At 41.9% G+C, this 25,415-nt stretch overlaps 1 protein-coding gene across 1 annotated transcript in view; it reads right to left on the minus strand.

Moving 5' to 3' along the window:
• The window catches only part of WWTR1 (WW domain containing transcription regulator 1), a gene marked incomplete at both ends in the record, with an annotated part of 129,727 nt that overhangs the window by 14,882 nt on the left and 89,430 nt on the right, over nt 1-25,415 (minus strand). Inside the window, one exon of the mRNA XM_084231406.1 lies at nt 14,743-14,945. Coding sequence (XP_084087532.1) covers nt 14,743-14,945 — 203 coding nt within the window. The remainder of the gene's footprint in view (nt 1-14,742; nt 14,946-25,415) is intronic.

A 25,415-nucleotide genomic window follows, 5' to 3' on the forward strand; every position in this document is an offset into this window, starting at 1 on the left:
ATCTCATTGTAGTTTTGATTTGCATTTCCCTGATTACAAGTGATGTTGAACATTTTTTCATATGCCTATTGGCCGTTTGCATTTCCTCTTTGGAGAAGTTCCTTTTTAGCTCTTCTGCCCATTTTTTGACTGGATTATTTTCTTTGTTTTTGTTGAGTCTCATCAGCTCTTTGTAGATTTTTGTGATCAGTCCTTTATCATTAGTGTTGTATGCAAAAATGTTCTCCCAGTCGGTGGGGTTTCTCTTTGTTTTGGTTATTGTCTCTTTTGTTGTGCAGAAACTCTTTAATTTGATGTAGTCCCAGCTGTTTATCTTTGCCTTCACTATCACTGCTTTGGGTGATGTGTCTGTAAAGATGTCTTTGAGGTGCAAATCACGTAGTGTTTCGCCTATATTTCCTTCTATGTATTTTATGGTTTCAGGTCTTATGTCTGTTCCCTCTATTTTAAATTAAGGATAACTGACATTCCGTACTTCAGCATTGATTGTTTCCCCTAGTTGTCTCCCATGTCATCCTAAGAGGCAATACTGTGATTTGTCTGTAGAGGGCTCACAGCATTATTTTCAAAAGGCAAAGACTCACAAATGAGAACGAATACAAGAAAGAGTGCTGCTACATCTTCCTTAATAATAACTTTGAAATATAAATTAAGCTACTCTGAGTTACAAATTTATGACAGGGGCAATACTTTGTCCAAGATTATTCCACTGTCCCAAGATTGTTGGGTTACAAGTCACTCCACACAGTAGCCAAAGCGCAGATCGTGTTGACCCTTATATCCCCTGCATCCTATCCCCCCCAAGGGCTGCTCCACAAAACCTCATGAGGCAGCCCTGCCCACCTCTCCTACTTTGTCTTTGACATCCTCCCCTCGCTGCTTTTCAGCTGCTCCTCTCCCATCAAGCATCTGCACCAACTAGTCCCTTGCTGCCAACATGCTCCGAGGCTCTCCCCAAAGCACTTAGTATCTGTCCCTTATAGATCTCATCTCTTCAGAGATATTCCTTTCTGACCCATCTAAAATAATGTTAACCCTGTTTTCTATCTCTTAACCCAAATTAATTTTCTTCAGAGCAACTTATGTATTGTCTATCTTATCATTAGAAGTTGCATGAAGAAAGGGACTGTATTTGTCATGTTCCATTTCTATAACATGGATATGTATAGATGGTACTCATAACTATTTGCTTAAAGAAGAAATGAAGAATATTACTGGAATACAAATGGAAATATTTTAAAACATGATTAGTGATAAGAGAAAAAAACAACTAAGCACATTTAAATTCTCATCTTCAACCACAAAATAATAAATCCGCATACATCCCATCTAGCTGGGTATAAACCCCATCCTCGAGGGACGGTCCCAGTGCAAATTCCCTGGTCCTAGCAGAAAAGATGAGCAGGAGGGAAAAGAGGCCAGGAGCAGGGTTCCACTGCCAGATGCTTGATTTGAACGGTGGCCCTGCCATCTTCCAGACAGGTATTTAACCTCTCTGATTCTCATTTGTAAAAATGGGGGAAATGACAGCTTCTACCTAATAGGGCTGCTGTGGTGATAAAGTGAGGGAATACACATACGGTGCTCAGAGCAGAGCCTGACACCAGACATGGCATAAGAGATAACGTAATAGCGGTTAACTTACTATTATTATTAATATCAGCTTGCTCTGTATTCTAATCTCAGAAAACGAAAGAAAAACAAAATAAACAATCTTAAAAATCACACTCTTAACCTGAACCAGATCCACTTTGAATGGTCTGATTCTTCTTCCTTGGAAGCTTTAAGCCAAAGTATGAATTCATCAAGATGAGTCACTGAGACAAAGAAAATAATTTTTTTGAAGCAAGGTGAGGATTATGAACCCTTTTTAATAGTATAAAATTAGCCTTTAATATATATGGAAAATGGTGAGAAATTTCATTTCACCTAATTTTATTTTATGCTAGAACAGCTCCAAATTTAGAAGTCTTGTCTTTTTTCCTGAATGAAAAATTTTCCTACTTCTGCTCATGAATTGAATAAAAGAAGTACAAAATCCAAGGTTTGAAAAAAAAAGACTAGCCTCATTAACACACCCCTATGTCCCTTTCCAAACAAGAGAGGATTAAAACAACAACAACAACAACTACTAAATTTAGATATAAAATTAACCCCCAGATTAAGTATGGTTTGGCATACTTAATGGCAACACATCACCCACTGCCCTTGTGCAGGCAGAAATGAAAGGCAAATACCTGACTTCAGTTTGACCAAAAAGCAGCAGTCAAGACACTGGAGCTAGAACAGCTGCTGCAGGGACAAAAGATGGAGACAGTGTACAAAGTAAACTGATGTGTGAACAAGGGCCAAGGCTGGTCTAGGACATGACTCAGGCCTCCGACTCAAAGCTGGTAGTACAGCTGCCCTAACTCGGCACTCCGTCCCCACTTCCTTTGTGTTGGGGCAGAATGACAAACACTACCCCAGACCCTCAGCGTGTCTCTCATCTACAACCTGTGCAGTACAACAGGCCTATTCACAGAGGCCTTTCAAGTGTCTTCTCCACCCCGAACCACCGTTTCCTCCCAAATAAGTCTTCAGTTTCCTAGACTCCTCTGCACTTTGGGATCCGCTTTCCTCTGGCTATATCTCATCTAGTCCTATCTGCTACACCACCTTTCCCACAATAACATGTCACTACTTCTCCCCCTCCCAGTCTGGCACATCCGAATAAACATGTCCAGTCAAGTCTCATAACGCACACCTAATCCGGTCCCAGAGTAGCTCTTCCCATTATTATCAGGCTTTCTCTTAATGTCATCACCATCTATTCCAGCTCAAATTCTGAAACAACTGTCTCCCTGAGTCCTCACACTTCATTCATTTGTACCTGTCTTTATTTATTTACTTTTAAAAATACAATGAAGACTATGAGATACCAGGTATTGTGCTCCTTAACAAATATACGGAAATGAACAATACAGATAGAGCCCTGCCTTGTGGAGGATTCTAGGGCAGGATGGTAGGTTACAGCAAATAATGACCATGTTCCTGATATTTCCATGCTCTAAACCTCCTCTCCATCTCCACTAGCAGTTCAGCATTGCTCCTCTAGATGTTTCAACTGCTCTACCTTCCTCCAGTCAACCTCCGTGGGTAAAGCTGCATCCAGGTCTCTGTTTTATACTTCGCTGTGTCTATAAAAAGTGGCCAGAGGCGACAAATTGAGATTGGGAAGGGCCAGGGAGGTGTGTCCTGTGAAGAAGCAGGTAACTGTCTAAGCAGAAGAGAACCTTTAGGGACACACCATGGCTCTCAAGCTATTCAGCGACTACCATGTGGAAAAAGGAAGCTCCCTTCCATTCCAGATTTGAGACATATGTGAAGGGCTTCCTATTAGTAATCTGTGCAGAGGTAGAAGCTGTTTCTCAATTTGTGTGGCTACTGACTGGTCACTGGAATTCTCAAACAGTTGTTGAGGATTAAATGCCTTTGGAATGTCGAGGGCTTGGCATGGAAGATGAAATGTCCTTGGAATCAGCAAGACTAGAGTTCAAATCCCAGCTCACCTTCTCACTAACTACATTTGAGACCAAATTCTTAACTTTTCTTGACAGCATATCCATCTGAAAAAAGATGGATTATAAGATCAACTTTCTGGACTGTTAAAAAGCATATTAACACTTGCACATCATTACTAGGTGTGAAGTACTGTTCTAAGTGTTTTAATGAGCTATTTCATTTCATCCTCATGACAACTCAATTGTCTCCATTTTACAGGTGAAGAAACAGAGATTAAGCAATTTTCCCAGGATTCGGAGCCAGAATCTGTTCTTGTAAACATGACACAGTGTGGTAGAGACACGGTTGAGGTTGACAGAGCTCAAATTTTCAGGCCTTTCTCCCACTGGCTCTGGGATTTGGGCAAGTTATTCCATTTCTCTCAGCCTCTTTTCCTAGCTATAAAATGGAAATATCAACCCTTTTACTTCAGACAGTTTAAAGGAGGATTTAATGAAATGGCCCATTTAATTATCTTGAATTGGGAAAGAGAATGAATGATTCCATGATCCTTTTCAACGTAGATGGGTGGAGCTAGTGTTCTGGGTATTCACAACGCATCAAGCAAAGTTATACAGATTTTTAAAAGCCAGTCTCAGAAAAATCTGGAAAGCTGCCCATGTTGACTCCACCCCTTCCCTCTTTACACAACTTTATTTTTTCTCTATAGCCAAGCTGGGGCTGAAAAGACTATTGCAAAATAAGGATTTGAGAATCTCTTTTAAGAGTTTGTGGGGATTGCTGAAACACGTAAGTACATGTAGGTTAAAGAGGGAAAAAAAGGAGGGAAAAACCCTCTCGTAAGGAGGAGGTGGTGTGTAGCATAGCTGGAAGGGAGAGGGGTGTGAGAGACAAATGCTGACTTGTAAGTTGATTGTGTCCCTGGAAGCAATCCTCAAACCTCCACTCCTTCCAGCACCGCACTGGCCTGCAGCCTGCCTGGGGATTAATTCAACAGAGGAGGTGAGAGAGTAAACAGCAGTTGAAAGCGTCCTGCAGCCCAGGTCTGTCCTTTGCTGAGGAAGCCATGCCAGCCAGCTCCTGCCCTCCCTGGAATGTACTTCAAAGAGAAACGAATGACAATAACCTCTCCTGAGGGTGTTCTGCTTGATTTAAGTGTGTGTGGTCAGGGACTCTACAAAAATGGAAGACTGGATTGTTTTAATTATAAAGGGTGGGGTGAGTAGAAACAAAAGAAAAAAATAAAGACAATATTTTGAAATCCTAACATTAAAATAGTTATTCTGGTGCAGAGAAGTTGCTCTCTCTGCCAAAACCCTGAGGGACTTCAGAAGCAGAACACTGAATTATTTACCTTCTTTATTGGGGAAAAAAAATAAAATTTCCACTCAAAGTTCTTATTTAACTCCATGCCAAGAGATTCTAGAAATTCACTGTCATATTTGCTGGAGCCTCCCTTTTTTTCTAAATACCTCATCATACACGCTCGGCTGCCAGACTGTCGCTATGAAAGAACAGTTGAAACGCTGACACTTTTGGAAAGACATTTGTTGAATCCATAATTATTTCCATGGCCTGTTGTTGCTCTTTTAACTCAGGTTGTATATAACAATCTTGTGTTATTCTATAATCTCTGTTGTCCCTTGGAATCACTTTAAGGAAAACATTATAATTTAGATATTCTTCTTTCGTTACTTAAAAACATAGCTGAATGTATTTTGTTAAAGGATATTTCCTCATACCATGGTGATCTTGTTAAAAGATCAGAAATAAGGAGCTGTTTTTCCTTTGTGCAGGCTTGCTGAGCCTCCATCTTATAACATTTTTCAATGGGGTCCTCTTAAAAAGACTTAAATTGGTTTTATTCCTCAACAGCATAGGAACACCAGGGCATTTTAGAAAATGGATTATTTCTGGGACATGTGGACAAATAAAACACTTGATGGAGACTAGAATGGAAGCTCTGTGAGGGTAGGGACTGAGTGTCTTCACTGCTGTTCATTTAGGGCCTACAGCATTTGATGGCCGAATGAATGAATGAAACAGCCAGGAAACTCTAGAGGGACTTATATAATGATCAGCTGACATGATCAGTTATGTCTCAGTCAAGCGTGAAATCTAATTCTATGAAATGCTTCTCTAAAAGTTAAATTATAGAGCCTCCCTGGTGGTGCAGCGGGTTGAGCATAGCACTGTGAAGCTGTCCGTGGCCTCTGCAGCGCTGGTTCAATTCCTGGCCAGCCAGGGAGATTATTCCCGCATGGCAGGGCAGACCTCTCCTGCCTTGTCTGCTGCTCCCCTCAACAATGTACTTTGGTTCTTCTGCCTGTTCTGCTCCCCGCTCTGGCTCTGGTGAATCCTCTCACCCTCCCATGCCTCTGGCCTGTACCCCAGTGCTTGTATAAATAAAATCTTTAAAAAATACATATATAAAAATAAAAAATAATAAAATTTAAATTATAATCCCATGTCATGAAATAGCCACCATTTAAGCTTCACGGTCTGCTATAGGTGACACTTTTTAAACTCTAAGTAACTATTCTTCACATGCCAAAAAATAGACCTCAGCACTTCCCCCAGCCCAGAACTGCTCGCAGCAGGGTGTGTCCCTCCCCGGCCCTCAGTCTGGACCGGCAGAGAGGCCAGCCAACTGGCCAGCCAGACCGGTAGTGACTGTCAAGTTGAACAGAAATCCACAGGACCTGCCAAAAGAATTCCACGGCCTCCCGCCCAAACCCTCCGTCTTGGTCCCTGTTGCCTTGACAAGCAGAGGCCAGGCTTAGTCAGCATTTTCGTTATGACAAGGGGATTCTTAAGTCTGTGGGCCCCAGTTAAAGAAAGAATGGGGTCAAAGCAGTGCTGAAAGTACCTGGGAAGAATGATGGGATTTCAACAATGCAGTCCTGGAGAGGGGCAGGGAGAGAAAAGGCTTTTCCACCAGAGTCTTCCTCACCCTGGGAGCTGACTCCCGTGATGGAGGTTAAAGCCTTCTGGGCAGAAACCCCTCCTCCCCATTATTTAACTGAATAATGCACATGAAAAAAAAAATACTCTCCTCAGATAAAATCGCGATTGCTTTTTTATATGGATAAATAGGAACCGAGATGACTCTATGTCAATTTTCAACCTGAATTAAAAGAGTAAAGTTTCCAGTTCATTAAGTAATGTTATAAGTGTTTCCTTTACGAAACTGAGCAAACACTGTTTTGATTTTTAAGCTGCTAGAGAAGAATATTCTATAGTCATTGTGGACATGTGTGTGGCTCATGTTATTTTAAAATTTATGACCAGTGTTGTTGTAGAAAGGATTCCAGACAGCTTAGGATAAAAAGATCCAGTATCACAGCACAACTTCCAGGGAAATAAATGAATTCCCAGTAAGTTAAGAAGACGAGATAGCAAAACAGTTAGTACAACATGCTACATTCAGATTGTCTTAAAAAACAAAACACAATTACGAATACATACAAAGACTAGAGAGAAATCTTCATAGCCAGTCTTTCTAGATAAGAGTTTGAGTGATTGCTATGTTCTTTGTTTTTGAGTGTTTTAAACATTTTCTATAATGAATGTGTGTTTTCTCTTTGTTGTGTGATAATTTATCTTAATTATTATTTTTATTTAAATTTAGCAAAAAATCCACTCTCTGTTGTATGTAGTTATGAGTTATGACAGATACATATGGTTGTGAAATAGCCACCTTAACCAAGACACAGAACTTTGCCATTAACCCCCTACCCCAAATTCTCTAGTACTGTCCCTTTGTAAGGGAGCTCCCTCATCCCATACCTGGCAACTGCCCATCTATTCTCAGTATCTACAGATTTATTTTTTCCAGAATGTCATACAAATAGAATCATACATTATGTAGTTTTGAGGGAGTTGGGTTTGTTTTTAAGAGTAAAATGCTCTTTCATCGCAATCAGAAAAAAAAAAAACCTAGCAAATTATATTTTTAAAAATTAAAAATATAATATTTTTAAAAGAAAAAAATCTTCAAAAACTGAATACTAATTTCTTTTAAAAAATATGGCAACATGGGCCTCTTTAGGGTAAGCAAAAATGTCAGGCTTTTCTGGCCTCCCGCCATCAGGATAGATGATTGATCCTTGGGGTCCTGAATGCATGCCTGATGGCGGGCACCTGGAGTAGGGTGTGGGCATAGGTAGATGGGATTCACCTGGGCTAAGACTGGGCTTTTTAAGGGTAGAGTCACAGGGACGCCAGCAGAAGCTGAAAGAGAAGCTGAGAGAGAAGCAAGAGAAGCAGAAGCTGAGAGAAGGCCGGAAAGCCCAGAAAGAATGAAGGCTTGCTGGCAGGGTCTCCCAGCCCCCTAGCACCCTTACCTGCTGTGTACCGGGTAAATCCCAATAAAAGACCTGCAAAAAGCCACTAAGGACTCTGACTCCTTTACCCGGTCTGCATGGGATCAGAAAACCTGCACTGGTCCATTCCTGATCCTACAGCCTCCCTGGTGGCACAAAGGGTTAAGATGCAACTTACAAAGCTATCTGCAGCCATTGCAGCACGAGTTCAACCCCCAGCCAGGTTGGTGACCCCCATGGCACAGCAGACCTCTCCTGTCTCGCCTGCTGCAGTGTATTTCAGTCAATCTGCCTGTTCTGTTCCTCACTCTGTCTCTGGTGAATCCTCTTACCCTCCCACGCCTCTGGCCTGTACCCCAGTTCTTGTATGTATAAATAAAATAAATCTTTAAAAAAATATATGACAGGGCCTCCCCGGTGGCGCAGCGGTTGAGCGCCGGGTTGCGAAGCTGCCCACAGCCTCTGCAGCGCTGGTTCGATCCCTGGCTGCTCCCCGGCCACCGGGGACCTCTCCTGCCGCCCGCTGCTCCCCTCAGCAGTGTACTTCGGTCCTTCTGCCTGCTCTGCTCCCCGCTCTGGCTCTGGTGAATTCTCTCACCCTCCTGTGCTTCTGACTGTACCCAGTGCTTGTATAAATAAATAAATAAATCTTCAAAAAATTAAAAATAAATAAATAAATGGCAAAGTGAGGATATCAGGAAACATTCACCTGAGATTGTTTTCTAGGGTTGCCATTTCTTTAATGAACCTGAAACTGTCTTACAGTCTTTAGGAAAATTTAGCAAAAATAGAACCCTACCAGAGTGTAGGGTAAGGTAAAAAGTATCAGGCTTTTCTGCCCTCCCGCCATTAGGATAGATGAAGGAACCCTGTGATCCTGAATGCATGCCTGATGGCAGGCACCTGGAATGGGTACACCTGGGCTGAGAGACTGAGTTTATAAGGGTGGCATCATGGGGATGCCAGCAGAAGCCAAGAATGAATGGAAGCTGAGAGAAGAAGAGAAGCAGAGAGAACGCCAGAGAGCCCAGATAGAATGAGGATTTGCTGGGGGCTGGGAGGCCTGCCAGCATCCAGGCCCCCCAGCACCCCTGCCTGCTGTGTGCCTGGTAAATCTAAATAAAGGACCTGCAAAAGCCACTGAGGACTCTGACTCCTCCTTTATCCGGTCTGCTGGATCATAGAAAACCTGCTTTGTGGCCTTCCTGCCTCGACACACACAGTTGAGAATGTCTTTCAGGAAAATTCACTCTCATAATGCCATGATAGACACCTGTTAAGAACAAGGGAAATACTCTCCTAGAAAGGCCATAGACCTGAGGGGAACCTCCTCCCCACCACTCATGCAGCCTCCACCTGGAACACAGTAGGGTAAATGATTTTCAGGCTTTTCTGCCCCCCCCCCCATTAGGATTGCCCTGCCTGATGGGGCACCTGCATGTGTTACATTGTTATAAGTTATATTGTTTACTTCTTGTGGGCCATAGCTCAGTGTAGGGTAGGTAAAAGGTATCAGGCTTTTCTGCCCTCCTGCCATTAGGATAGATGAGGAAACCCTGTGGTCCTGAATGCATGCCTGATGGCGGGCACCTGGAATGGGTGTGGGCAAATGTAGATGGTATTCACCTGGGCTGAGACTGGGCTTTTAAGGGTGGCGTCTTGGGGACACCAGCAGAAGCCGAGAGAAGAGAAGCAGAGAGAAAGTGAGAGAAGGTCGGAGAGCCCAGAGTGAAAACTTGCTGGGGGCTGGGTGGCCTGCCAGCCTCCCGGCCCCCCAGCACCCCTGCCTGCTGTAGGCCTGGTAAATCCCAATAAAAGCCTGCTAAAGTCACTGAGGGCTCTAGGACTCTGACCCCTCCTTTACCCCATCTGCATGGGATCATAGAAAACCTGCTCAATGGCCTGTCCTGTCCCTATACTCAGTATTGAGATATTCCCCCAAGAGAAGCAGGAGCAGGAGAGAGGCAGGAGAGAGAGAGGGAGAAAGAACACCAGAGAAGCCCAGAGTGAAGACTTGGCCTGGGCCAGGAGGCTGGCAGGCACCTCTGCCTGCTGTGTACCTGACTGCTGCACTACATGTAAAAGCTCAATAAAGCCTGGGAAAGCCACTGAGAGGTCCAGGACTCTCCTTTACCCCATCTGCTCCTAACATAGAAAACCTACACTGTTCCCTTTGTGGCACTACAAACACCCACCACATTCCAAGATCATTCATCAATGATCAGGTGCAAGTAGTTCAACCCTATGACCACAGCAGTCAGTGCTCAACTGAAAGGACCATTTTTAACAAGACTTTCCACTTCAGAAGATGCTAACCTTAAGGAGACTCACTGGCCCTTTTGATCCTAATTCTGTAGCTGTTCATTAATTTTTTGGCGTGAGGGGCCACTGGAGTGGACAAAGCAGCATTAGATGAATCAAAGATGGCAGCTACTGGGACCCTGTGGAAAAGGCAATGGCTTGAATCTACCCATGGGCCACGAATTTGGATTAGATACAATCATTTTGATTTTATCATTCCAATTATATTTTATCATTCCAAATATAAGTTATCCAAGGGCAGTCACATCTCAATTATCTTGTTCTTATTTTCTACTACATAAATGTTGGTTAAAAACTGAAGAAATGAAGGAAAGAATGAAAAAATAACTTTCCATCCTGAAATTACAGAGGTTCGCTTTAGATCTATAAACAAACTTTGTTCAAATGCATTTTTTAAAATATTCTGGCATGCTTTTAGGACAATGAGTTAACACTTGAGTGACTGGCATCAAGAGGTGAATGTCTGTGCAACCACGACTGAAGACTTGTTTTCTCCACAGCACAACACTGGCAGACTTTATGCTTAGAAGAATAATGGTGTGGAAGAAGGAAGAGGAAGATGAAGAAGAAATATGAATTTGAGTATTTCTTTAACACATACTTCATAAGGAGCTTTCACACTTACCACATAATTTTAGAATGATAAAAATGTACAGAACCGAGTCCCCAAATGTAGGGTAAGGAAAAATGTCAGGCTTTTCTGCCTTCCCGCCATCAGGATAGATGACGGATCCTTGCGTCCTGAATGCATGCCTGATGGTGGGCACCTGGAGTAGGGTGTGGGCATAGGTAGATGGGATTCACCTGGGCTAAGACTGGGCTTTTAAGGACGGCGTCACAGGGACGCCAGCAGAAGCCGAAAGAGAAGCCGAGAAAGAAGCAGAGAAGGCCAGAGAGCCCAGATAGAGTGAACACTTGCTGGGGACTGGGAGGCCTACCAGACTCCCGGCCCCCCAGCACCCCTGCCTGCTGTGTACCGGCTAAATCCCAATAAAAGACCTGCAAAAACCACTGAGGACTCTGACTGCTCCTTTACCCCGTCTGCATGGGATCAGAAAACATGCCCTGTGTCCATTCCTGCCTCTATACCAAAATTAGGGAATGAATTCATGCACTTGCTATATTTTACCAACTTGCCTTCCTACTACAGATACAAAGCACAGGAAAGAATCTTTCTCTTGGAAAACCCGCCCATGAGGCCTGTTTGAGGGAAAGGGATCCAGACCAGACAGGCTGTGCAACCAGGGCCCTGTTGCCAACAAGAAAAGAGCCAGAGTAATTACAAACTACCTGGTAAACAAAGGATATTCACCACCTTTTAGGGCTGATGACCCAAGTTATGGAGGTTGGCAAAGAAAGAAATGTAAATCTACCCATAACCCTCATACCTCATCAGCACCACCATTTCCTTCATCCATATAAATTTCTACCAGACGCTGAAAAGCAGCCAAACAGGTGAACCAAATATCACTTTTACTTCTGGCCTGTTTCCTTGCCCCTACCCCTGCCCCTGCTTAAGTTTAAATAGTGAGGCAAAAATCACCAAAAGAAGTTTAAAAAAGCCACCAAGACAATATACACTATTTATTGTGGAGCCTTAAATAACATCCTTGACACTAAGGAGCAGGCTGCTTTTGAATGGGGGAAAAATCTTCTACAATTAAAAGGCTCTTTAGACCTTTTCTTTTGTACTCCATAATACAAATAAGAAGACATGAGAACCATCCATTTCATGTCCTAGTCCTCCTAACTACATGTGTGCACATGCTTACATGTGTGCACACGCACACATACACACCACCCCCAAGGGGTCAAAGTTGAGCACATCTGCACCCCACTTTCCTTGTTTCCTGTACAGAGATCTGTACCCTATGGTGCAACACCATACTCCCAGTGCCACATACCCCAGTGATCAGCATTTAAGGAATCTGGTTGGTGTTGATGTAATATGAACCATCAACATTACATTCTAGTTCAAAGGCACCTACGACTGGAATAAAGGAAACAATTAGGGGCAGATTTCCCATCCTTTTTTCAGAAAATAGTTTCTGTGGGAAAGAAGGAGGTGGGACAAGAGAGAGAGAAACACAGAAAGGCAAAAACTGAGAAACACTCTTTACATAATGCTCACAGTTTTGTGCAAGAAAAAGATCTCATTAAAGCTTACTTAAATATGGGCCTCCCTGGTGGCGCAAGGGATTGAGATGCAGCCTGTGAGGCTGTCTGCAGCCTCTGCAGCACGAGTTCAATCCCCGGCCGGCCAGGGAACAACCCACATGGCGCAGCAGACCTCTCCTGTCTCCCCGCTGCTCCCCTCAGCAGTGTACTTCAGTCGATCTGCCTGTTCTGTTCCCCACTCTGTCTCTGGTGAATCCTCTCACCCCCAAGCCTCTAGCCTGTTCCCCGGCTCTCGTATGCATAAATAAATAAATCTGTAAAAAAAAAAAATGGTTACTTAAATATAAAAATAAGAGAAAACATAAATGTTAGTATAATACTGTTAATTTATCGTATATTATAAACAGAAAAATCATTCCAGATAGAAATATCATAAAAAAACAGAAAAGAAGGGCCTCCCCAGTGGCGCAGCAGGTTGAGCACAGTGCTGTGAAGCTGTCTGCAGCCTCTGCAGCACAGGTTCGATTCCCAGAGGCCAGCCAGGGAGATACCCACATGGTGCGGCAGACCTCTCCGATCTTGCCCGCTGCTCCCCTCAGCAGTGTTTTCGGTTGTCTGTCTGCCCTGTCTCTGGTGAATTCTCTCACCGTCCCATGCCTCTGGCCTGTACCCCAGTTCTTGTATAAATAAATAAATCTTTAAAAAAAAAAAAAAACCAGAAAAGAATAATATAATTATTTCCTGCTAAGGGACATGATACCAAATATCTAAAAACCGTATAAACAACTGGTACCCTGCAATAACCATGAAAGTTAGACATAAGTGCTCAGGGTAAAATGCACTATTATATTAAAAAGCTGTATTCCTCAAATTTAGAGGATAGTTCAACTGAACAATAAAGCACAATTTATATTCATTTCCCTCATTTTCAAAAGCAAATGTCTAAGGGATTATTTTTAATTCGTGTTTTTCAAACCTTGCATACTATAAAGACTTTATGTCTTAGAGTTAGCTTAATGAGAAATACATTACTCATTTGTAGAAGTCAATGTATACATTTTTTAAGTATCAGATGTAACTAAAAGAAAAATTAATGCTAACTCTGACCTTCCCATCCTTCTGCAAGAAGGCTCTCTGGAATAGTTAAAACTACTCCCTCCCTTAAACTAGGAAAGGGAGCTACCCATGCATCTTGCTCATGTGAGTCATAAAGCAAAGTCAAGAATCAGAACGATAAACTGAAGCTTTTCTCCCCAAAAATGTAACTCCCAAAATTTATGAGACCTGAAAAATATGGGTTACATTACTTTAGCAACTCAGAAGAAAAAATTTCACTTCTGCATAAACTAAGCCACTGAATCAGGGAGAAAACTGTTCTATTCATTTTTCTGAAGTGTAGCAGTGGGAGAGAGGGAGGGAGGGGAGGTGAGGATGGAGGGAAGGAGAGAGAGTGAGGGGGTGAAGGAGGGAGGGAGGGACAGAGGGAGGCAGACAGCCTGATCAATGTCCAGCAATTTTGCAGACCAATCTATCAGCCCAAGTGAAACTGTTTTCTTGTTTTCCCCTAATTTTTCCTTTTTTTCATGTTCCATGACAGATCAAAGATGGTTGTAGATTCTCTGTCATTTCTTCTATAGAAAATCCACTCTGCTATGAGCTCTAATATGGGGAGAGGGGTGGGAGTCCTGGGGGGATTGATGAAGGGAGGGAATCTGTGGTTTTTTGACCACAAGAATGTGGCAGAAGTGACTCTGTGAGGCGAACGTGATAACCACTACACTACGGAAACCGACCAGAAGTGACTCTGTGACAGTTTCTAGAACCAAATCCTAAAACGCTGGCCACTTCCACTTCCTGTCTCTCGGGATACTCTCTGGGAGAGTCACGAATTACTATGTCCACTGCTCTGAGATTACCATATTAGAATTGGATGTGTAGACGCTCCAGGCCTTTACTCTAGCTGAGCCCATTCGCCTCACTCTCCTTCTACCATGCTACACACCAAGTAAAGCCATATTTGACCAGCCTACCCACCAGTCCAATACCAGCCTACCCACCAGACCGATATCACTAAGTGACCTCAGCCAACACCATGTCAGGCAGAACAGTCCAGCTGACCCCTACCCATAAGATTGTGTGGTACAATGAAATGATTATTGTTTTAAGTCACCACGTTTTGGGGCTAACTTGTTACATACACAGCAATAGATAATTGGAACATACTCCTTTTCTCCTGAAGGCTAGCAGAAGTCAATGGCAGCCATGCTCATCCAGCTAGTGCTTGTACTCCTAAGTTTGGCTATGAAGATAGTGCAGGCAGACACTGGGAGAAGAAACAGGATTCTCCTCGTGAGGTTTGGGACAGGGCTTTTGGCCTTTACAGCTTCTAAAGAAAGACGTACTGTGATGGCAAGCATCTATCTCTCTTGTACCATGGGCCACAGGGCCTCCATGAAGTGCCACAGAAGCCTACCTGCCTCATGAGCTCCTCTTGGCGCATTCTAATCCTCTCTCTCTCCATCTGGATCCTCTGAAGTCGAAGTTTCTGCTGCTGTTGCTGTTGAGTGGTCAGTGCGTTGGGCATACTCATGAGCCCTGCCGGTGGGTTCTGAGTGGGGTGGCTCTGCTGGCTCAGAGTGCTGGGCGCCATCTGCTGCTGGTGCTGGTGGTTCATCACTACAGGAGGGAAGAACGAACAGGAAGTGAGTGACCACGGCCAACAATGCCTTATCACAAAGAGACCATCAGAATGTTTTCTGCTTTGGAGTATAGATTCCTGAGATTCCTTCCAAAGTACTTTCCTGTTAATCATTACTTTTTAAATAATTATTACCTTAATTCAATTCATGGAGGCTCAGACACTGGTCCCACTTCTGACTCATCTAGCCTCAGCTTCTGTACCCTGTTAAAAATCTTATTTCACACCCTCCCTGTGTCTGTAGAGTACATTTTAAGGCTCTCAATAGAACATAGTGATCAAAAGTAAATTCCACAAAGGTTACCACAACATATGAGATCATTTCACCAGGACCTCTGAGTGTGTGTGGACTTTCTCCCTCAACCTGTGTGTTTATGATAGGGCTAAGGAGACTATGTGACCCACACACACACAGTGATAGTGATAGGAATATCCAGGATGGGACTGAAAGCAACATATGAACACCCAGATCCGAGACCTGCACCCAAGCAGGACCCTGATAATGCTGCATTTTAAAAGGGTGCCCTAAAGGTGCATGAATTAAGCTCAGAATCAAATACCTGACTGAAAAAAAAGTTTCAAGTTTTGCAAATGGAAACATTAGTGAGAAAAAAAATACATAAAAATGCTAACCATGTTCGTGATCGGGTAAAAGCACTACACACATTTTAAACTTTTTTTTTATAAGTGGGGTACAGGCCAGAGTCATGGGGGGTGGGAAGTCACCAGAGAGAGCGGGGAGCAGAACAGGCAGATGTACTGAAATACACTGCTGAGGGGAGCAGTGGGTGAGACAGGAGAGGTCTGCCCATGTGGGTATCTCCCTGGCCAGCCGGGGATAGAACCCGCACTGCAAAGGCTGCGGACAGCTTCACAGAGCTGCGCTCAACCCCCTGCACCACTAGGGAGGCCCACATTTTAAACTTTTAAAGAATTTTTTATTTACCTGCACTAACAAACATTTTAAATATTAGCACGTACTAAAATAATTTTAAGATCATTTAATAAATTCTATCAATGGCATTTCTCACAAAAAAGCATCTTAAAAAGTGCTGGCTTTGGGCCTCCCCAGTGGAGCAGCGGTTGAGTGCTGGGTTGTGAAGCTGCCTGCAGCCTCTGCAGCACCAGTTCAATCCGAGGCTGCTGGGCGAGGGTCCCACATGGCGCGCAGGTCTCTCCTGCCGCCCGCTGCTCCCCTCGGCAGTGTACTTTGTCAGTCTGCCTGCTCTGCTCTCCCCTCTGGCTCTGGTGAATTCTCTTACCCTCCTGAGCTTCTGACTGTACCCAGTATAAATAAGTAAATAAATATTAAAAAAAAGAAAGATAACAAAATAAGTATGATAACAAAATAAGTATGCAAAATTCAAAAGTTTTAAAAAAAAGTGCTGGCTTTTCTGAGAATAAACTCAATTTTTATTACATTTGGTGTCACTACCTTTAAAAGATAAAATCAGTAGCCAATTTTACTTGAAGACTAAAACATAAATTATTATTCAGTATGCTATGGACATTTTATGCAAACAGATTTTATATAATTAACTATGTATTAAATGTATGTGTAACCGACACATGTACATATTCAAGAGATAGTACCAATACTGAAGATTTTCTACAGACTTCGTTCCCTAATGAAACAATTCCAGGGCAGAAGCTTTCTCCAAAGGCAGGGAGAGTTAGGGTAAAAGCATTATTTTATTTATTTATATGTGCCCTCAAATCTTTTTTGCATTCCCACTTATGCCAGGCACTGGCCTTGTCATTGGATAAAAAGCTCCTGCCCTCACACGGACTAACAGACCATTGGAAGGAATGTGTAAAGAAATGAGATGGATATTTGTTTGTGGCCAGTGGAATGTAAGAATGTTAGGGCTGCGAGGCTGCCCACAGCCTCTGCAGCGCCGGTTCATTCCGTGGCCGCCAGCGAGGGGCCCACCAAAAAAAAAAAAAAAAGAATGTTAGGGTACATTAGGATTAGGATTCTTAAATATCATCTAGTCCATCCTTTTATTTTATGGAAGACAGAAGAAACTGGAGAGGTGAAAGGACAGACAGAAGAACCAGGTTAGTGGCAGGTAGAGCCAGGGCCGAAGTGGAAGCCATGCCTGCTGTCCTGGCTGCGCGCTGGTACACCCAAGCCCGAAGGACAGGAACAATTGCTGGAACTGAAAAGAATGCTCCAAATACAGTTTGCTTTCCATGCAAAGAAGAACCATCTAGACATCGGTCACCCAAACAAGGGCTTGGGCTCCCGTGTGGCTCGGCTCATAAGCAGTAAGAAGGGATTTGGGTTTTTCTGTTTGTTTTCTCGTTCTGGATGTTTTATTATTATTATTATTATTATTATTATTATTATTATTGTATTCCTCTTACTTCTTCTATCTGGGTCCATCTTTTTCTTTGTTTTTAATATTAACTTTTTTTGCATCATTGTTCATTTTTAAACAATATTTGCTTCCCCCCACCCCCTTAGGTGTAGTCCCCAGAGTTTCCTTCACCAATGCACCCGTGCACCATCACCTCACTCCCCTGTGCTCCTCCCTCCCTCCCTCTGATGCCTCGCCCTCCTCCTCCCCTGCAGGATGTCTTTGATTTATAATTGTCCGTTTTTGCTTTCCTGTGTTTTGTACTGTTATTTTTTTTACACTGATGTCTTATTGGGTTCCCCTATATTACTGCTATAAGTGAAACCATCCGATATTTTTCTTTTTCCTTCTGGCTTATTTCACTGAGCATAATTCCTTCTAGTTCCATCCACATTGCAGGGATTTGAAGAGATCTGGTTTGGAGGTTGGCATGGATTACAAATCTCTGCTCACGAGCCAACTACTGAAGGGGAAGATGAGAATATTTGGAGAACTTGGCACAGATGGAGGTAGAGGTGGGGTAAAAACAGTAAGCCATTTAGCTTCCCCTTTCTGAACTGGGCCCACCGCAAAGAACAAAGGTACATTAAATTATGTGATGAAAAAGTAAAACAATTTGGGCATTTTTTATGTTTTTAGCTCAAGAACAGGAAAAAAAAAAGCCAGTCATGATTGATGCCAAAATAGATAAAATGAGAATTTGTTTCTATAGCTTATTTGAGCATAATTCCAATTTCCATTTGAAGGCCTGGGCAGGGTGTCAGGGATTGTGCACATAGTGTTACAGGGGAAAAGTTCTCTTAAATACAGTGTCTTGTCAGACAAAGTCCAGATCTGTAAGCGTTTAACTCCTACAACCTCTTTCAGACCAAGAGAAAGAAACTTAAATGGAAGAATGGTTATTATTTCAAGGGACAGTCATATTTGAGCGTTCTGAAAAATATTATTCTGTCTTTCTGACATAATTACTATAGACAAAAATGATGTCCAATTGTGTCTATAGGATAAATGTCTAAATTGAATATTTCCAATATCAAAGAGACTTGAAAAGGTTAAATTTTTTGGTTATAAAGTTCAGAGACTATTAACTCTATGTTAATTCTTACAACTAAAATACTTTGAAATATGAAAAAATAACCTGACTTGTATCTGTAACTTACGGACAGGACAATCCATTGGGGCAGGGCTATCTTTGGTGACCTGGGATGTTCCCTGTCAGTGTACAAAATGCTACACCCGTTTGCTCACAATGTACTGTTACTCAACCCGCATGAGGCAACCAAATACTGCTCAGCAGATTTTATTAATGTTTGCATCCTTATCTGGGGGAGTTTAAGATTTGAAGAAGAGCTCTCCTACCCTGCTGGCCTTCAAAAGAGCAGCCTTCAGAGCTGTCCCTGGGAGGGGTGGTGAAGATGCTGGTTTCCTCCACTTAATTTAGATGTGAACATTCAGACTAACCATCTCTAGTTATTAAGTGTAGAGACTGGAAAAGAATAGCACTTAGACAATAGTTTTATTTTCAAAGTGAAGCCCTCTATATATATATATAGAGAGAGAGAGACAACAATAAAGAGATGTGTATGAGGATACCAACCACAGTATTGGTCTATTCTGGCAAAAATTAAAAATGATATTCACCAATGAAAAATTAGATCCATTGAGAGGAATTCTATGTAACCATTACAAAGATGAGGGCAATCACTAAGAAACACTGGTTAGAGGGGGGAAAATCCAAAGGACAGTACTATATGTATGTGCATGCTACTACTTACAGGTAGAAAAGTGGAGGTTGGGAGGTTATTGTACACCTATGTTAAATCTCTCCAGGAAGACACGCAAGAAATGCAATAATACCACTACATGGATGAATCTCAAATGCATTATATTGAGTGAAAAAAAAATCTGGTCTCAAAAGATTACATTAAATTCCATTTATGTGACCTTTTTGTTTTTTTTTTTTTAAAGATTTATTTTTTATTTATACAATAGCTGGGGTACAGGCCAGAGGCACAGGAGGATAAGAGGATTCACCAGAGACAGAGTGGAGAGCAGAACAGGCAGACCGACTGAAAGCACTGCTGAGGGGAGCAGCGGGCGCGACAGGAGAGATCTGCCGTGCAATGTGGGATCCCCTTGGCCGGCCAGGAATCGAACCTGCACTGCAGAGGCTGCAGACAGCTTCACAGCGCTGCGCTCAACCTGCTGTGCCACTGGAGAGGACTTTATGTGACCTTATGAAAAGCAAAATATGAGGGAGAATAAATCACAAAGGCAAGGAGCTGATTATGATGGTGATTACATGAATTTTTCCATGTGTTAAAGTTCACAGAACCATATAACAAAATAGTCGATTTTACTGTATGTTAATTTTAAATAAATTAGAAAAAGAAGATATGGTAATAAAATGTGCTTTTGGAGAGGAAAGGGATGGTAGGAATGGGAGGAGATCTTCCTTTTCCTCTTCTGAAACACTGTTCCAAGTTTTCCTTTGTGCCTTTATTATTTATGTAAGACATAAACAAAAAGATAAAATAAAAAGCATAAGCATAAGCATGATCATATATGCATCAAATTCAATATTTTCTTGGTGGAAAGAAAGAAGGTAACTAAGATTATTTTAAAAACTTAGATTATAATCAACATCTATCAAGCGCCCTCCTTTGTGAAGGTGACAAAGTGTGTTTGTGGATCAGGCCTGAGTGTGTATCACGAACAGTTATCAGGAGCATAACTGTTGGGGGGTCATGTTCAAGCACCCCCATCCCTTTCCCATGTTGACTATTTTGCCAAAGAATAGTGATTAAATCAAAAAGGTGTTCAGATGCTATAGAGTTTCTTTTCTTTTTTGGAGGTAGAAGAACTGGGGTGTAGGCCAGAGGAGCAGGGTGTGAGAGGATTCACCAGATACAGAGTACGGAGGGGTACAGGTAGACTGACTGAAATACACTGCTGAGGGGAGTAGTGGGGGGCGAGACAGAAGAGATCATAGCACTATATGTGGGCTAGCTCCCTGGCTGGGGGTCGAACTCAAGTTGTAGTGGTGAAAGTGCTAAGACTTAACACCTAGGCCATCAGGGAGGTTCCCTGGTGTTTTCTTTTTTATCGAATAATAAGCAATGGAATGCAACTCCTCTGTGACAGAAACCAAGACCCAGAGAAAGAATGAATTTGGTCAATCTAGTTGCAGTTTCCTCAAAACAGGTGAATGTGCAACATTCAAATACACACTTTGGGTGACACATTTTCTTTGGGATCTCAGGAAATTCTTCCTCCTATATGGAACAGGTATTCAATTCAGCTTGATGCTGAACCAATGAGTTTGCAAAAACTGCATCAGAAACACCTTCCAGGAATCCAACCACACCATAAGAGGAGAATGCAAGAGCTCCTGAATATTGGACTCTTAGAATTGAAAGCTTGGGGATTCCATCATTCTTTGTTCTCACTCTACAAATATGGAAACTGAGGTCTGTCTCTGAAGGATCGAGGGGTTTTCTACAACAAGGCACTTCTGGTGCTAACTCGAGTACCCCAGGCAAATGGTGTGGTGGGTACCCTCAGCCTATGACTGTCCATGGTCTCTGATCTAACTCATGCAGTAGAACCAAGTTTCCCATCTCCATTCTAATGTGTTTCCTTACAAGAGCCAGGTGCCAGTATGAAATAAACATTTGATATTTAGAATCAGTTAAGATGTCCAGGTTAGTTTCACACGTCCTTCGTGTATTATAACTAGTTGGTTGTCATTTTCTACCCACATTCCTTAATGATCAGAGAGAATATTACTCTTTTATTACTCTAACATCTTAAGGAAGTCATACACTATAAACTGCACATATCGCCCATAACATGTACTTGGTTAAGTATAAAAGTCAGGAAATCTTTCCTGTTGGATTCCTGGCTAAGCCTACACACCAAAGGGAAACTCCTTTAAGAAACACTGAACTATTCTCTTCCTGTAATTTGAACTACCTCTCATCTCTCCAAAGACTGGACTTATGTTCTGTACATGCATAACCTGGAAGGAATCAAGTTTCCCTCTGCCTCTTGAAATCAACCTCCATGATATTGTTCTTCCTTATAAACACAGGACAAAAATAAGTGAGTGCATTTAATCTGACTTGTACATAGTAGATTAACACATAGACTATAACAGAGTAGACCTTAAACATATTGTCCCTAACTAAGCACCAGGGTCATGGGTCAGAAATTGGTAGTAAAATATGTTTCACTTAAGACGATGATTACCATTGATTTCTTTTTTTATTAATTTAAAAGAAATATAGGAGAAATACCAGAAGTAGAAATTTCTTCCCCCCCACACCCAACACAGAGACACAACTCTTCTCTTGGGGGTGCATTTTAATCATTACTCTCATAATTCACTAAGTGAATGTTCAAAGATTATGAGATTTTGTTGCTGCTTTCTGTTGACTTCCTGAGCACAGCTCTCTGCTCAGCGTTCATCACTTTCCTTACAACACTCATTGCAGGGGATGGAGGCAGTTCGTGCACATCCTGCCTTTTGTTATCACCACAGAATTCAGGACCTCGGTCCACAGATACCAGAGTTCCCAAACTGTTCTTCAGCACACAGGATTTTTCTCCAGAGCCCAATACAAAACTCAAGAGACAGCAAACCTCAGGTAGAGGGTGCATTCAAAGCAAGTCTGGGGTGCTGGTGGGCAAGCAAGTTCTTTAATGGAGGCCCCTTTGTCTTCTCTAAATTCTCTTGGTCTTGCTTATGCTCTGCTTTCCTTCTCATCTTTAGTATCAAAATACTAAACAAATTTTAAAAATTTGAATAGGCACAGATTCTTGAGACTGGATACTAACCAGGTTTAGTTTCTGTTCACATTCCCTGATTCGTGGCATGGAGGCTTCAGACACAACTTTAAAGCAATGACTTAGGGACAATTCACTCATTTTAGAAATGAAAAAATTTGGAAGGTTAAATGACTCAGCAAAAATCTCACGCAAAGGCTGTGACAAACCTATGAAGTCTAGGGACTATGCCAGGATACTGTAGCTAGTGTGAGTTCCACCCACCCACAGTGTTCAAAAAATAACTACTGGGCTAAATTTGGTGACAAGGATAAGAAATGTTTCCTTTTTCCTATTTCATAAAAAAGTCTAATTCAGGGGCCTCCCCGGTGGCGCAGCGGTTGAGCGCTGGGTTGTGAAGCTGCCCACGACCTCTGCGGCGCCGGTTCGATCCCCAGCTGCTCCCCGGCCACCGGAGGAGGGTCCCACATGGCGCGCTGACCTCTCCTGCCGCCCGCTGCTCCCCTCAGCAGTGTACTTCGGTCCTTCTGCCTGCTCTGCTCCCCGCTCTGGCTCTGGTGAATTCTCTCACCCTCCCGTGCTTCTGACTGTACCCAGTGCATGTATAAACAAAACAAACAAACAAATAAATAAATAAAAACATGCCTCTATAAATAAAATAAAATGTTTAAAAAAAAAGTCTAATTCAGTATAATTAAATTAATTTCTTAACTACTATAAAATAGTGAAATCAACATGAATCACATGTTATGATAGTACCCTGAGTGTGTGATCTGGTTTTAGGGGAAATGATATGGGACTTGAAAAAGTTCCGTCTCCTAATTCAGGAAAATTTTAACAAGAGGAAGTGGTACTGCCATCGGGCAACACTAGACCCTCTGGCCACAGTGGCTCTTGGAATTGATATGCAACTGGAAGAAGCCAAAACATACAGGTGTAAATTGTTTCTGACATATTGCAGACCCAGTTAAACTAAGCTTCAAAAATATTTAAGCAACAAGAGTGTCTGGGTATAGCCACGGGTCTTTTCCTGTTTATGGACTGTCCGCGGCTTAACTCATGTGAATTGGCCAACATCAGGTGTCACACAGCCCTGTCTGATGGAAAACACATGTCTACAGAGGTAGAGAGACAAATGTAGCCACAGTCCAGCCTTGACTCAGTCACGATACAATGCAGGGAAAATAGGCTGCAGACGTGTCTCTCACCCTTCTGGTGTCCCTTTCAGCTGCTGCCAACAGTGAGCCGCTTGTTTCTCTTATTTCCCAGAAACAGTGTTAGTTGTCCAACAAGGTCAGAAAAAAAAAAAGAGAGGGGGAGAGAGAGAGAGAGAGAAAGAGAGAAAGGAGAGAGAGAGAGAGAAAGAGAGAGAGAGAGAGAAAGAGAGAAAGAGAGAGAGAGAAAGCAAGAAAGAAAGCAAGCAAGCAAGAAAAAGAAAGAAAGCAAGCAAGCAAGCAAGAAAAAGAAAGAAAGAAAGAAAAGAAAGAAAAAAAAGAAAGAAAGAAAGAAAGAAAGAAAGAAAGAAAGAAAGAAAGAAAGAAAGAAAGAAAGAAAGAAAGAAAGAAAGAAAGAAAGAAAGAAAGAAAGAAAGAAAGAAAGAAAGAAAGAAAGAAAGAAAGAAAGAAAGAAAGAAAGAAAGAAAGAAAGGAAGGAAGGAAGGAAAGAAAGGAAAGGAAGGAAAGAAAGGAAAGAAAAGAAAGAAAGAAAAGCAGCTTTTCACTTAGGGTGCATTTGGTTCCAAAAATCTGTAAAGCATTAAACCAAGAAATTGTACTATCCCAACTTCACACTAAGTCCTTTGTTCCAATTCTGGGTGAAAATAACTCTAAGGAAATTTCTCAGCAGGCTGCACTGATAAGGCACAGAATCCTGGATACATGTGCAATAAGCCACACTTTCCCGGCTTTACCATTTCAAGCCTTAGAACCACTCCAGGTGCCCCAACGTTTGACAGGGGACCCAAGGATCTCCAGATACCCCAAGTTCTTTTGTTTTAGACTTGTAACCCAAACTGCATTTACTCCACAGGAAACCTTGAATTTTTAGCACCAGGAAATGATTTTCTTACTTGTTATCCTGTCTGCCCATCTAAACAGTGATCAGCTCAACAAACCAGTGCGAGTTATCTTTTATTCTCCTCCATGTAAAGACGGAAATGTGTTTCAAGCTGTTTTTAATGTTTTCTTAGTGAATGCACTAGCTAAAATGCATATTGTATTGCCATTTAAGGAATTTAGACATCAGCTTTAACCCTCAAAATATATCCAGAATAGGGTACGGAGGGAAAAAAATATCACATCTTTCTGAAATATTGATTTCTCCTTGATCCTTTTTTTCAGTAAAGAAATAGTTCTTCCACCTAAAGCAGCAGCAAAATGTGCTACTTAGATTGCATCTGATTTGTTCAGTTCCCCAAGATTTATCAACTGTGACCTATGGCAGGAAGCACATCTACAGAGCTAGGGAATTTAGAGAGAGGAAATTGTACACTTCACTCTGCCGCTTCACAGTTATCTTTGAATTTAATTCCATGGCCTGGCAATAGCAGCAAAACCAAAACTGCTTTATTATCTCCAGACAATAGGTATACTTTTATCCCAGCAGGAAATGGAAACTCTGATTCATGCATTTATTTTCATTAGTCAGGAGAAAGTTTATTGTAGCCTTTTATTGGTTAGCTTTCCTGAATGATCTTAAAACTACTCCAGGTGCAAAGTGTGTTAGTCCAAGTTAAATAACAGAAAATGAATCTACAGCTGTGTTCCTCAAGAAGCAGAGAAAAAGTTGCCAGTTGTTAATCTGTTTTCTTTTTATAACAATGCGATTTTAGTAAACATCTTCATTATGTAAAGAACTCATATAACAGATTCTTCAATAAAGAGTCTAAAGACTTTAACAATTTATGAAAGAGAACATACAAATAGCAATCAAACATGGAAAAATGATCAGCTTTACAAGGAATCATAGAAATGTAAATTAAGAGTCATTTCCAGCAATTAAATTAGCAAAGATAGTAATAATGTGATGTGGGTGTTTAGCAGTAGGCCAGGAAACCTCTCCCCCTCCAAGTATTTAACCAGAGGTACCAGTATTAGGAAATCTGGTATTGTTATAATCCCAATTTTGGGAATTTGTGCATTTATGTATTTTGCTGAGGTCTAGGTTTTATAGAATTTCCAGCAACCCCCAAAGTTAACTACCTCTGAAATGAAAAAGTATCAGAATAGTAAGAATGGTGGTGTTTGCATGATAAAAATATAGATTTTTTTTCCTTTCTAGCATTTTATGGTTTATTTA

The sequence above is a fragment of the Talpa europaea genome (genome assembly GCF_964194135.1).
Source record: "Talpa europaea genome assembly, chromosome: 4".
NCBI classification, from domain to species: Eukaryota; Metazoa; Chordata; class Mammalia; order Eulipotyphla; family Talpidae; genus Talpa; species Talpa europaea.